This window comes from Panthera pardus, unplaced genomic scaffold (assembly GCF_024362965.1).
Source record: "Panthera pardus isolate Hobbes unplaced genomic scaffold, ASM2436296v1 HiC_scaffold_21, whole genome shotgun sequence".
Lineage (NCBI taxonomy): Eukaryota > Metazoa > Chordata > Mammalia > Carnivora > Felidae > Panthera > Panthera pardus.
The window spans coordinates 67439490-67449987 of record NW_026526777.1 but is presented as its reverse complement, the minus strand read 5'-3'; the positions used below and the strand labels follow the sequence as shown (position 1 = coordinate 67449987).

At 60.6% G+C, this 10498-nt stretch overlaps 1 protein-coding gene across 1 annotated transcript in view; it reads right to left on the bottom strand.

Moving 5' to 3' along the window:
* Positions 1–4585: 4585 nt before the first annotated feature.
* CDC42BPA (CDC42 binding protein kinase alpha) overlaps positions 4586–10498 on the bottom strand; it is a 316152-nt gene continuing 310239 nt past the window's right edge. The window contains 4 exon segments of the mRNA XM_053909423.1: positions 4586–4706; positions 4708–4764; positions 5263–5420; positions 9531–9648. Coding sequence (XP_053765398.1) covers positions 4632–4706; positions 4708–4764; positions 5263–5420; positions 9531–9648 — 408 coding nt within the window. The 3' untranslated portion in view covers positions 4586–4631.

Sequence of the window (10498 nt, the reverse complement as noted above, 5' to 3'; positions counted from 1 at the left end):
GGGTGTCCCCCTCACCCTGGCCACCCACGGAAGGGCCGCAGCTACTCCGGAGACGCCTTACCGGCAGGGCCTGCGCGGCCTGGGTCTCCGGGCCTCTTACGGAAAGTTGGCCGAGCCTGGCTCCCACCTGCCGCACACCTGCCTCTGTGGACGAGGCGGCCGTTACACCCACAACAGTCGGGACCGTCAACCGTGTGTGAAATGGCACGGGGGGTGGGGGGGTGGGGAGCGGGTCTCAGCCAGTTTCACTTTACCTTGTTAAGAGCTCCCGGCCTGGCCTGCGTGTCCCCCGATGTGCCCTTCGTCCTGATCCGGGGGCAGGGGCAGAGGCACTAAGTGCGGGGAAGCAGACAGAAAACCAGCCACCACCGGTTGGTACAGTCAGACGTGACAGGCCAGGGGGGAGCTGGCCACGCAGAGGGTCCTCAGCCTGGCAGCTGCACGCAGTGGGGCCGCCGAGGGTGCCCTCGGGCGGGGCCTGGCCGGAGGAGATCGGACTGCTCCCCGGACCTAAGGAAGTCCTAGGTTCTGCGAATCCCGGGTCCTGCAGGGAGGGGATGGGGACGGGCCGGAGGCGGGACCCAGTAAGACGAGGAGTCAGTCACCTCTCCTCCGCTCCCCAGACGTTTCAGTCGGGTGAGAACAGATGAAACAGTCAAGTCCAACAGTTCCCTGTTTTATTGCAATACATCAAATTCTGGTTAATATCGAGACCAACATAAAATATTGGCGAGGAGTCTTGTTACATTTTTGACTGTCCCACCTTCAGTATTTCTGTGCAAAAGAATCCACACCATTGTCTGGTAGCAGAGAATCTCTTAGAAACTTCCCTAAAACATTGAGGGCATAAAACCAAAGAAAATCAAGAGTGATCAGAGGCCAACGCAACAGCCTTTTTCCTTCCATACACACATTTGTCCGCATTATATTCTGAACAAAAAAATGATTACACCTAGGCCATGCAAAACTGTACAAATATTACAATGAGAAAAAACCCTAAAAAATTTATAAAATAAATGATATTACACTATCAAATGAAAAGGCAGATTTTGTTTTCATGAAATCTCAAGGTCTGTTTTCGTCAATCGGCCCCATGAGCGACAGGGTTGCCCGTGTGTGGCAGTCGTCCTGGGGAGGAGGGCTGGCTCGGCCCACTGGCCCCGGCCGATGGCTGACACCCGCTCCCGCCGAACCGGCCCTCTTCCCCGGCGGGACCCTGCAGAGATCTGGACTCAAGCGACCGTTCGAGTCCCAACAAGGGAAGGGGCTTCAGGGGGAGCTCGATGAACCGCCGTGCAGCTTGCCTGCTGGGTCAGGGGCCCGGCCAGGGCCGCTGGGGGCGGAGGCGCCCGGCCTGTGCCCTGCCTGGCCGCTGAGCGCGCCCCTCCGTCCAGACACGGGGTGGGGAGTTTCCAGGGCCCCACCCGGCCAGGGGGCCACGGTTGTCTGTGACCAGAACGGCCCTGCTGTGCCCGGGGGCGGGTGTTCGGGGGACGCCGGCCCGCGCCTGCTCTGGCCCTTGAGTGATACCTGAGAGTCCGCGTGAAAGCAACCGGTCTCTTGCCGAAGTGCACGTGGGCACTAACGACACAGACGTGACTCTAGCCACACGGAGGCCGAGCGGGGCCGAGCGCCAGCCAGGGAGTGACAGACTGTCGCCGCAAACAGGAATTTTGGATTCTCCCCAGAAGCCTGAGTACGAGGGCTGCGTGGGAAACTGAATGGACAGGCCCTTCCGGCCCGGGCTCCTGCCCTTCAAACTGCTCCCGGGACCGAGCACGCATCGCCCACGTACGTAGGGCTGTGGGAATCTTCCGTGATCAGGTGACGAAGAGGAAGGCTTTTGTATTTGGCAAAAAGAAACAGCCACGTACGCGTATAATTTTACATACCCAAAGCACGCACAATGAAATTCGTGAGAAGTCAAGGGTAGACAACGGGTGGGCCAGACAGACCTAGCACCGAATACCAACGCGGAGAGACCAGCCGCGAGCGCCTCTCCGACCCTTCCTTCCTACTGCGAAACGAGCTCCGGCCGCCCTACCGGTTCTTAAAAGGTCCCGCGGGACAAATGACTTCGGACAGCGATGCCGCTGCCCGCGGTCTCTGCCGCAGATCCCTTCGAGATGAACAGCACGTGTCGTTTGCCCTGGGACCCGCCCCGGTCTTTCAGGTCATGCCGAGAAGCTTCCGACGGCAACTGGCAACGGCTCTGTCCTTACGAGTGGGGTAAGCCCGGTGAAAGGATCGTTATCTCGAGGACCCCCCCGCCCCCCATCACCCTCGGTGCTGCTCCCGCAAAGCCCTGCTGTCAGAATCTGTCACACCGGGGACCGCTCTGTAAGCCTGCTGTGGAGGAAAACAAAAAGTGCTGGGGTGCAGTTCCCTGAGAGCCGGGCTGCGGGCCAAGCCTTAGGGGGCGCTCTGCTCTGTCTGCCCGCCATGACTCACGGCAGTGGGGTCCAGGCTTCGGGCGGGGGGTACTTTGATCCTGAAAGCATCCTTTAAAAAATAAGCACCTACAGGCAACAAAAATTCACACGTGGTTGTCACAGCTATAAGCTAAAGGCTCAGCGTGGGGGTGCGGCGCGCGGGGAGGGGAAGGGCCAGGGGAAAGGGAGGAGGGGAGGAGGGGAGGCGGCTGGCCTCCTCTCCCCCAAGTGCCGGGATCACAGCGCCACCTGGTCTAGGGCAGGAAGCAAACTCAAGGTCTGATCCTCGACATCTGGACAGCAGGTAGCACTTCACACGACCACTCTACCCCCGAAGCAGAAAGATCTAGGAGCTTAGGACCGCGTAGTACGCGAGGCCCGCCCGCAGCCCCCTGCCCACGCAAGCACCCTGCCGAACGCTTGACTACCAAACCCGTCATTTGTAAATCCTCTACTGCGACCCTTCTGCAACACAGTCCCCCCTCCCCCCCCCCCCCCCCCCCCCGCCCCCCCCCCCCCGCCCCCAACCCCCGCCACTGGGAACCTCCTTCCCTCCGGAACCTCCCGGTGCCCTCTCAGGGTAGCATCGACCTGGAAACGGTCCCGGCTCCGCCGAGTGGGGTGCGCCCTGTGGAGACGGTGCTCACACCCCGCCACTCAGGTTCCCTGTTGGCTGATGTCTAGGGAGAGGATAAATCGCGTTTCTAGCTCCCAGAGGAATTTAAGATAAAAAGTGACATTTTGAGACCCACTCTCTTTACTTCCAGGAGATATTTTTATTTCTCTCTCCCTCCGCTCACATGTGCTTAACTGGCGAACTACGTCTCAAGAAGCAGGGCTGTGCCGGGTGTGCGTTTCACTGGCTCGCGGTGGCCGGAACGGCAGGTGCTCACCCGGGCGGAACCGGAGCCTGAGCCGCGCAGGGAGGGACTCGGGCCGGGCCAGGTAGCGGCTCACCGGCGTCCTGCCCGCGCCCGGGCCACGCGTTTCCGTCTCCCGCCCGGTGTGGGGAAGGATATTTGGTTAAGGCTGTTCAAGTCCTTGCATCTGAGGTTTTTTATTTGGTAACGACACCCTTCCTGGGGCTTCTCTGCGGAGCGCGAGCCCCCCTCCGCCCAGGGGGGTAGCGCGGGAACTGGGGTAGCCCAGGAGGAAAGCACTTCTCTGAACCTTGTTAGGGACCCTCAGAAGCCGTGACATTCCTCGCGTCCTCTCAACGGAAGGGCTCAGGACGTGACAAGACGGCATTTCTACACTCATCTGCAGAAGATACCAAACACGGTAAAAAAGGACAAGCGTGGCTGGAATCCTGCTGCCGGAAAAGGACAGGTCTTGGAAGATTAGCCTTTCGACGCTGCTGCTGAAGAACCTTCCGGGGTTAGGTCTGTGCCCGCGCCGGGCCGCAGCCCAGAGCGCGGAGACCAAGTTCCGGAAGGTTTTCCTGAAGCCCCCGTGGGACTGCGGCCCCGGCCGGTGTGAGGGCCGGCCAGGGTTGGGAGGGGGGTGCTCTGACTCCTCAAGCCTGTGAGCGTCTACACTCAAGGCCTTCCTACCCTCTAAAGTACTGAGCTGGAAAACAGACAAGAAACAACACATTTCTTTAAATTAAATGATCTCTCTCTTATATACGTATCCATCTTTTGTTGAATACAAGATGCTTCTTTTTACTATGTACATTCAGTATTTAACCTCTACATTTGTGTACGTATTTAAACTCTGTAACGTAGTAAAATATGCACTGCTTTAGTGAGTACGGATTTACTGGCGGCGATTGGGTCGACATCCGCTGTGGGCTCTGGGCGGCCGCTCGGGACGGTGCGACTCCCCGAGGACACCAGTCCGCCTGAAGTCCTCACCGCGCCATCCGTGGGATCCGTCTACTCAAGCTACCTTTGGGGGGGGGGGGGCGCTATTATGGAAAGCGACTCTAAGTGTACGAAACGGAATCGATATTCATCGAAGCTGCGCAGTGGAAGTCTGCCTTTATGGTCGTTGCCGTCGGGGCGCGGGGGCGTGGGGGTATGGGCTGAGTGGGGGCGAGGGGGGGTGAGGGGGGCTGCAGGTGCATCGTCCGCGTTCCAGAACCCCCGCCCCGCTCCCGCTGCGCGGCCCGGGGCCTCCCGGGCAGGGGCTGGGGGGCGGGGGGCGGGGAAGCGGAGACCGGGCCGCTCCGGGGTCCACTCTGAGCGCCGAGGCCGCTCACGGGTCCCAGCTCCCGCGGTCCGTGCTCTCCAGGGAGAGGCTCTTGGTCTTGCGGGGCGACGCGGGGTCTGGGCGGGCTGCTCAGGTTGGAGCTGTTGGAGGCCGTGGAATGCCTCGGAGAATCCGAGTCCTGGAGGCCCGAGAAGACGGCGGTGAGAAGCGACGGCACCGGGGGGGGGGGGGGGGGGGGGGGGGGGCTTTGGCTCCCCGCGGCCACCCCGCGCAAGGAGCCTGGTGGGCCTGGTCTCCGTCAGTGACAGAGCCCCTTCTCGGAGCCGTATCACGGACACAGGACCTCTCTGCGGCCAGTCCTCTCTGCGGCCTTTCTCGCGCCAAAGCTAGCAGGACGTCCCAGCAAAACTGCAGTTTGCGGCCCCAGGGACTGGCCTGGCTCGGCCCCGCCCCACTCCCCATCCTGGGTCCCTCTCAAGTCTTTATTTGTTTTTGAAAACAGGCTTTTAAGCCCAGCGTGGGGCCCGGTGCGGGGCTCGAACTCGCCACCCGGAGGTCAAGACCTGAGCTGAGATCACGTGCCGGAGGCCTAACCCACTGAGCTGCCCAGGTGCCCCAAGTGCCCGGGTCTCTCGGACCCAGGATTGCCACCGGCTGCTACCCGCCCCGCACTCACCTCTCCGTCAAAGTCCCTGACCGGGGCGTCGCTTCCCTGGTCCATGCCTCCGGAAGACAGGGAGCCCTCCGACGGGGAGGGCATGGGCGGCCACTTGGCATTGTAGCTCCCTCCAGAGAATTCTCTCTTTAGCGCACTGCCGTTCTGTGCGGATGACCCTACAAGACATCACTCGGGTGAAACTTCACTTATGGACAAGTGTGCCGACTGGGGAGACACTGGCCACCCCTGCCCTGGGGCCACCTGGTGAGGGGTCAAGGCCACGCCTCCGCACTGTCACCTCACTGCTGGGGAATCGGCATAAAAGCAAAGGAACACAGGAGAAGCATTCTCTTCCCCGGGGAGAAAAGCCTGGACACAAGAAGGAAGGGAGTGTCTTTAAATCTCGCTCTCCTGTGGTCTTAGAGCTGAGGCGCCTCCAGGAGGCGGGAAAGGATGATCCCCCTGGAAAGACGGGGGGTGTTGTTGGTACCTAAAGTTCTCAACGCTTCTCAGTATTCTTTAGTTTTGGCGCAGAAACATGTCCGCTGGTCCAAGACGACCGTGCCGAGGTTTCCGCACTGTTGTTGGCGTAACAAATCCCAGTTTAGTTTTTCACACGAAGATTTTGGGAACAGGGTCAGAGACGACCGCGTCAAGCACGTGTACCTCACGGCCACCAAAGCCAGAAGTCCTCGGTGGCGGAACAGGAACCCGCCTGCTGACGCCCGTCCTCGCGGCCCCGGTGACGACCTCCTGCAAGGGCTACTACCGCTGAGCGCGCACCGAGCGACACGTCCTGGGGCTGAAGATGCCGGCGCCTGGGCCCCACCGCACACCAGATACGGCAGCGGGCGAAGCCTCTCGTGAGGGTTCCGGGACGCACGCCGGCTGGGAACCACAGACTCGTCCTTCCGCCCCGGGGGACGTGCGCCAGCGCCCGGACGTGTGCAGTGGCGGCTCCCACAAGACACGCACCGATCGCCACTGTTTCTCCGGAGACCAGGGACGCACGCCTTACTTTTCGGACGTGGCTCTCCTGGCCCTTCGGTCACCTCACTGGGGCCCCACGCCTGCCCCAGGGCCACAGGAAGTGCATGGCATGTTACTTTTCCGAAATGTTGTTATTCTGAAAAGAAGGTCCAAAGTGCCAGAAGCTTCCGTTGCTCTGCTTATTAACTGTGTGACCTTGGAGCGCCCGGGGGCTCAGTCGGTTGAGCGTCTGACTCTTGATTTTGGCTCAGGTCACGATGGCAGGGTCGTAGGATCGAGTCCCATCTCGGGCTCCGCACTGAGTGTGAGGTCTGCTTAAGATTCTCTCCCTCTCTGTCCCTCCCCTGCTTGTGCGCCCATCCTCCCTCCCTCTCCCCCCGCCCCCCCCCCCTCTCTCTGTCTCTCTCTCTCGATATAAAAAAGTTGTGTGACCTCAAGCGAGTTACTTTACCTTTCTGAGTCTCGGTTTTCATTTGCAAATAATAACTTCTACCTCAGAGGATTTTTGTGGGAACGAGCGAGCGCTCAGGGCGCGGAGACGCGGTGCAAACGGGCGCAGGCGCAGCGGGGCCCACACCCCTGTCTACCTGGCTCCTTCCTTCCGTTCTAGCGATCGGTTAGGGAGCGGAAGCAACCGATGCCCCCTCAGTGACTTACACTATTTTGAAGAACAAACTCTGGGAAAGCGCTTTTCAAAGAAACGTTACGCTCAGCCACTCCCATCTGAGAACATGCAAGCAGGGCCGTTTGGGTTGACCAGCAACAGGGGCCTGGGGACAGTCCGAGGACCAGGGTCCCGGCTGGCTGAGACCACATGCCCGGGGGGTCGGGCAGTGAGGTGTCTGTCTCGGGTGACCTCAGGAGAGTCGAGGCTCCCCAGTGACCCGGTCGCCGACAGGCCTTCTTTCTGCGGGGGGCGGGGGGGGGGTGCTGGGGTGGAGCCACGGTGGTTGACACCTGTGTGTCGTGAAGCCACCCGGAGTCTGGCTGGCTGTGGAGACGGACAGCGTGGTCCTCCGTCACTTCTCATTTCTCTCTTGGCTGCCTGCCCTTCTGGAAACTTCTCCCATGAGCTGGACTCTTCTTAAAGCCAGTGAGAGGCACTCGACACGGCAGATGCCCCCCGGGGCTTCCTGGACAAGGACCCCAAGGAGGCCACGCCCGACTGGTGCCCCGTGGGCTGGTCCGCACGCTGTCGGCGGGGACAGAGGCCCCTCCCGCAGCGCCCCTGAGGCGGCGGCCGGCCGGGCTCCTGGCGTCTCCGCCTCCCAGGTGCCATCTCTAGCTGCCCATTCCACAGGAGCCCGGGAGCGACGGTCTCCTAAGGCCGATGGAAACACACAGGGTGGCGAACCTGATCGGAGCCACCCGGAGGCTGACGACAGAGCTCATTTTACACAACTACGTTTATCCACGTATTTCCGGTGCGACCAGCCACGGATCGGGCGGTATAAATGCTGATCTATCTGTGGGTGCCGCCCCGATCTTGCTGGGAATGTAACACGTTATACCATCGATTCCTTTCCAAAATGTAAACGTGCTGAAAAGAATCTGGATTCTGAAAGCAGAAACAACTTCTGGTTCCCAGGGTCTGGAGAAGGATCACGGACTAAAATACAACGTTGTGACGCCGTTCGCATGTCAAATCTTGGTAATTCACAGCTGGTTGTCAGGGAAATTCACTACCTCACCTCCACTGGTAACAAGACAGTAACGTGGTCGTCACCCTTCCACCTGGCTGGAGTTTTCACTGTGGTCAGGGCCACACATGGGCCCGTGAGTGTCTCAGGACACAGGGACAAAGGGGGGAAAGCCCCACCCGAGGGTCCCCCCCCCCAGCTGGGTCTGAGTGCTGCACGGGGACCAGGGCTGGCGAGTCCCCTCGGAGAGGAGGTTATAGAAAGGCTGACGCCTCCGTCTGCCTCTGTGGCCACCTGCTCTGGGTGAGGACACAGGCCCGCGTGGTGAGGGACGTGGGCCTCCGGCCACTCAGGGGGCCACCGCTGCCCAGGGGCCCCGCACCGGGCCCTCGGAAAGGAGAAAACCCACGATCCTTGCTTCAATCCTCGCACGGTCAGGGCCCCAAGGCCGCAGCCGCCCACGGCGGGAGCTGGAGAACGAGGGGACCTTCTGCCCGCCGCGGCGACTGCCACCCATGTAGCTACCGTTCCAGCAGGTGAGGCCACAGACACGTGTCCCAAGTGAAGCCGAACCCAGTGCGATCCGCCTCCCCTCCGCCCTCCACCACGCCAGCCACCCGTGCTACTTCTGGGAAAGCGACAGACAAGCAGACCACTTGTGACCCAGGAACTACCGAAGGTCCCCGCGAATTCAGTGGGACATGTCATGGTCACAGGCAGTCACACGGCGCCTCTGTGCACCGTGCACGTTTCCAAGGAGGCGGCGCTCAGCACCCCTGCACCTGACATGCCGCCCCGACCCCCACCGAACTCTGGGTTCCCACGGAAGCGCCGGGAAGGACACACGGCAGCTCAGGGCAGAGAGAGAGGCTGACGATGAAGACAGTGCCACCTGGAAGCAGGTCACAGAGGACGGTGCCCCCGCGCCGTTCGCCGGATGCATGACGAGCGTCGGCCTGCTTCTGTGACGCTGCTCTTTGAGACAGACCCAGGTCTCCTTTCTAATGTGTTGCCAGCCCCTCTGGAACCCGGGCACCCCTGTGGCTCTCCCCCCTCACCTCCCACAACCAAGTCCCCGAACGGTCTCCTCCTCTCCCCTGTGAGCCCCAGGCAGCGCCGAGAGCCCCCCAGGATCGTGCCTGCACCCCTGCCTGTGGCCCTGCCTGCTCCCTCTGGCAGGTGGACGGACCTTCTTAAGAATGTAAACTAGGTAAAGGTCCTTGGTTTCTAGTAAGACAACGTCCTAGCTTGCTCTGCAAGTCCCTGATCTGACCTTGCCTACCTCCTGTGCTTCAGTTTTTGGGTCACTCTCCGACCGCCAACAGGTGGCCACCCTGGCCTTCTCTCAGTCAAACAGGACTCGGATGCGGCCCCACCCCTAGGGAAGGCCGTGACCTTGGGCTCCCCCGGTCACTCTCTGAGGGGGGTCCTGTTCACTTCCTTCGGAGCACCCGTCACCACAACTGGTACTGTTATGTGTCTGCCGGTCTCCCGGATGCACTGTGGGCTCACAAAGGACCCCATGATCGTTCTCCTAACAGGTGCCCCTGTGCTAACGAGACCCACCCAGCAGGCCTGAGGCAGGGGTGCGTGCACCGTGGGAGAGGGGAGAGCAGGGGGCGGGGGGGGGCCCGGGGCTTCCCGGGCAGCACTTACTTGCTGACAGGCCGCTGCTGGCGCTCATGGAGCGACCGGGTTCAGGGCGGGATTTGGTGATAGACGGAATACTGACCGAGCCACTGAACACGGTTCGACTCTCCTGAGGCCGAGGGTTCTGAAAACAAAACAGAAAAATTCTTCAGCTGGAGAGAAAGTGATTTTCTGCGGAGACGTCTAATTTTCACTCTAACTGTAACAAATAAACGATCTTGACCTGGGGTGACACAGAACAAGGACCCGATTCTATGATCCCTCCTGCCCACAGAAGTACTAACCCCTAATGGAAGCCGACCTCCCCCCAATCGAGGGTAAGTGCTCGTCCTTGTACTTATGGAAACGGTTATCGGCAAATAAGAATTCTTTTTGTTGTGAGAACAGTAAGTAGAAGTTACATGGTTAGAAGTGACAGTGCGGTGCAGAATTATATGGACATTTGCAGACGCCCGAAACGGAGGTTTTGCTACGTCGGCGACTTTGATTGGCGGGACTGCACTAGCTGAATGGAGCGAGCCCACGCGGAGCCAGGTCACTCAAGGGTACGTTTTTCTCAAGTAAGTGCTTTCCCGCGTGGTAGGGGACGGGCACGGGCACATCCCCACGCCCCGGCGTGCTGACAGAGCGGGGCCAGGAGTCACGGACAGCACGCCTGAAACCATCGCAGCCGGGGCGAAGTGCTCTGACTCGGGGACACCGGTTTACAAGGTTCTCCATCAACTTATGGAATGATTTTGGTGTCCCAGGTATTAAAGTGGGCCAACGGGTGCTCTGAAAAGTCATACGCGGCCAGAGAGGAGGCGTGAGGGGCGGGCCGTCTGAACTCGGCCGAGCACCGAGAGCCCTTGGCCGCCTCGAGGGACCCGGACGTTTGAGAACTGGAGAGGTGTCGGGGCTGACACCTGAGGGAAGGTTAACGTCACAACCACTGACGCCGGGCGCAAGTCTCAGCAATCGGGCGACACGCTGAT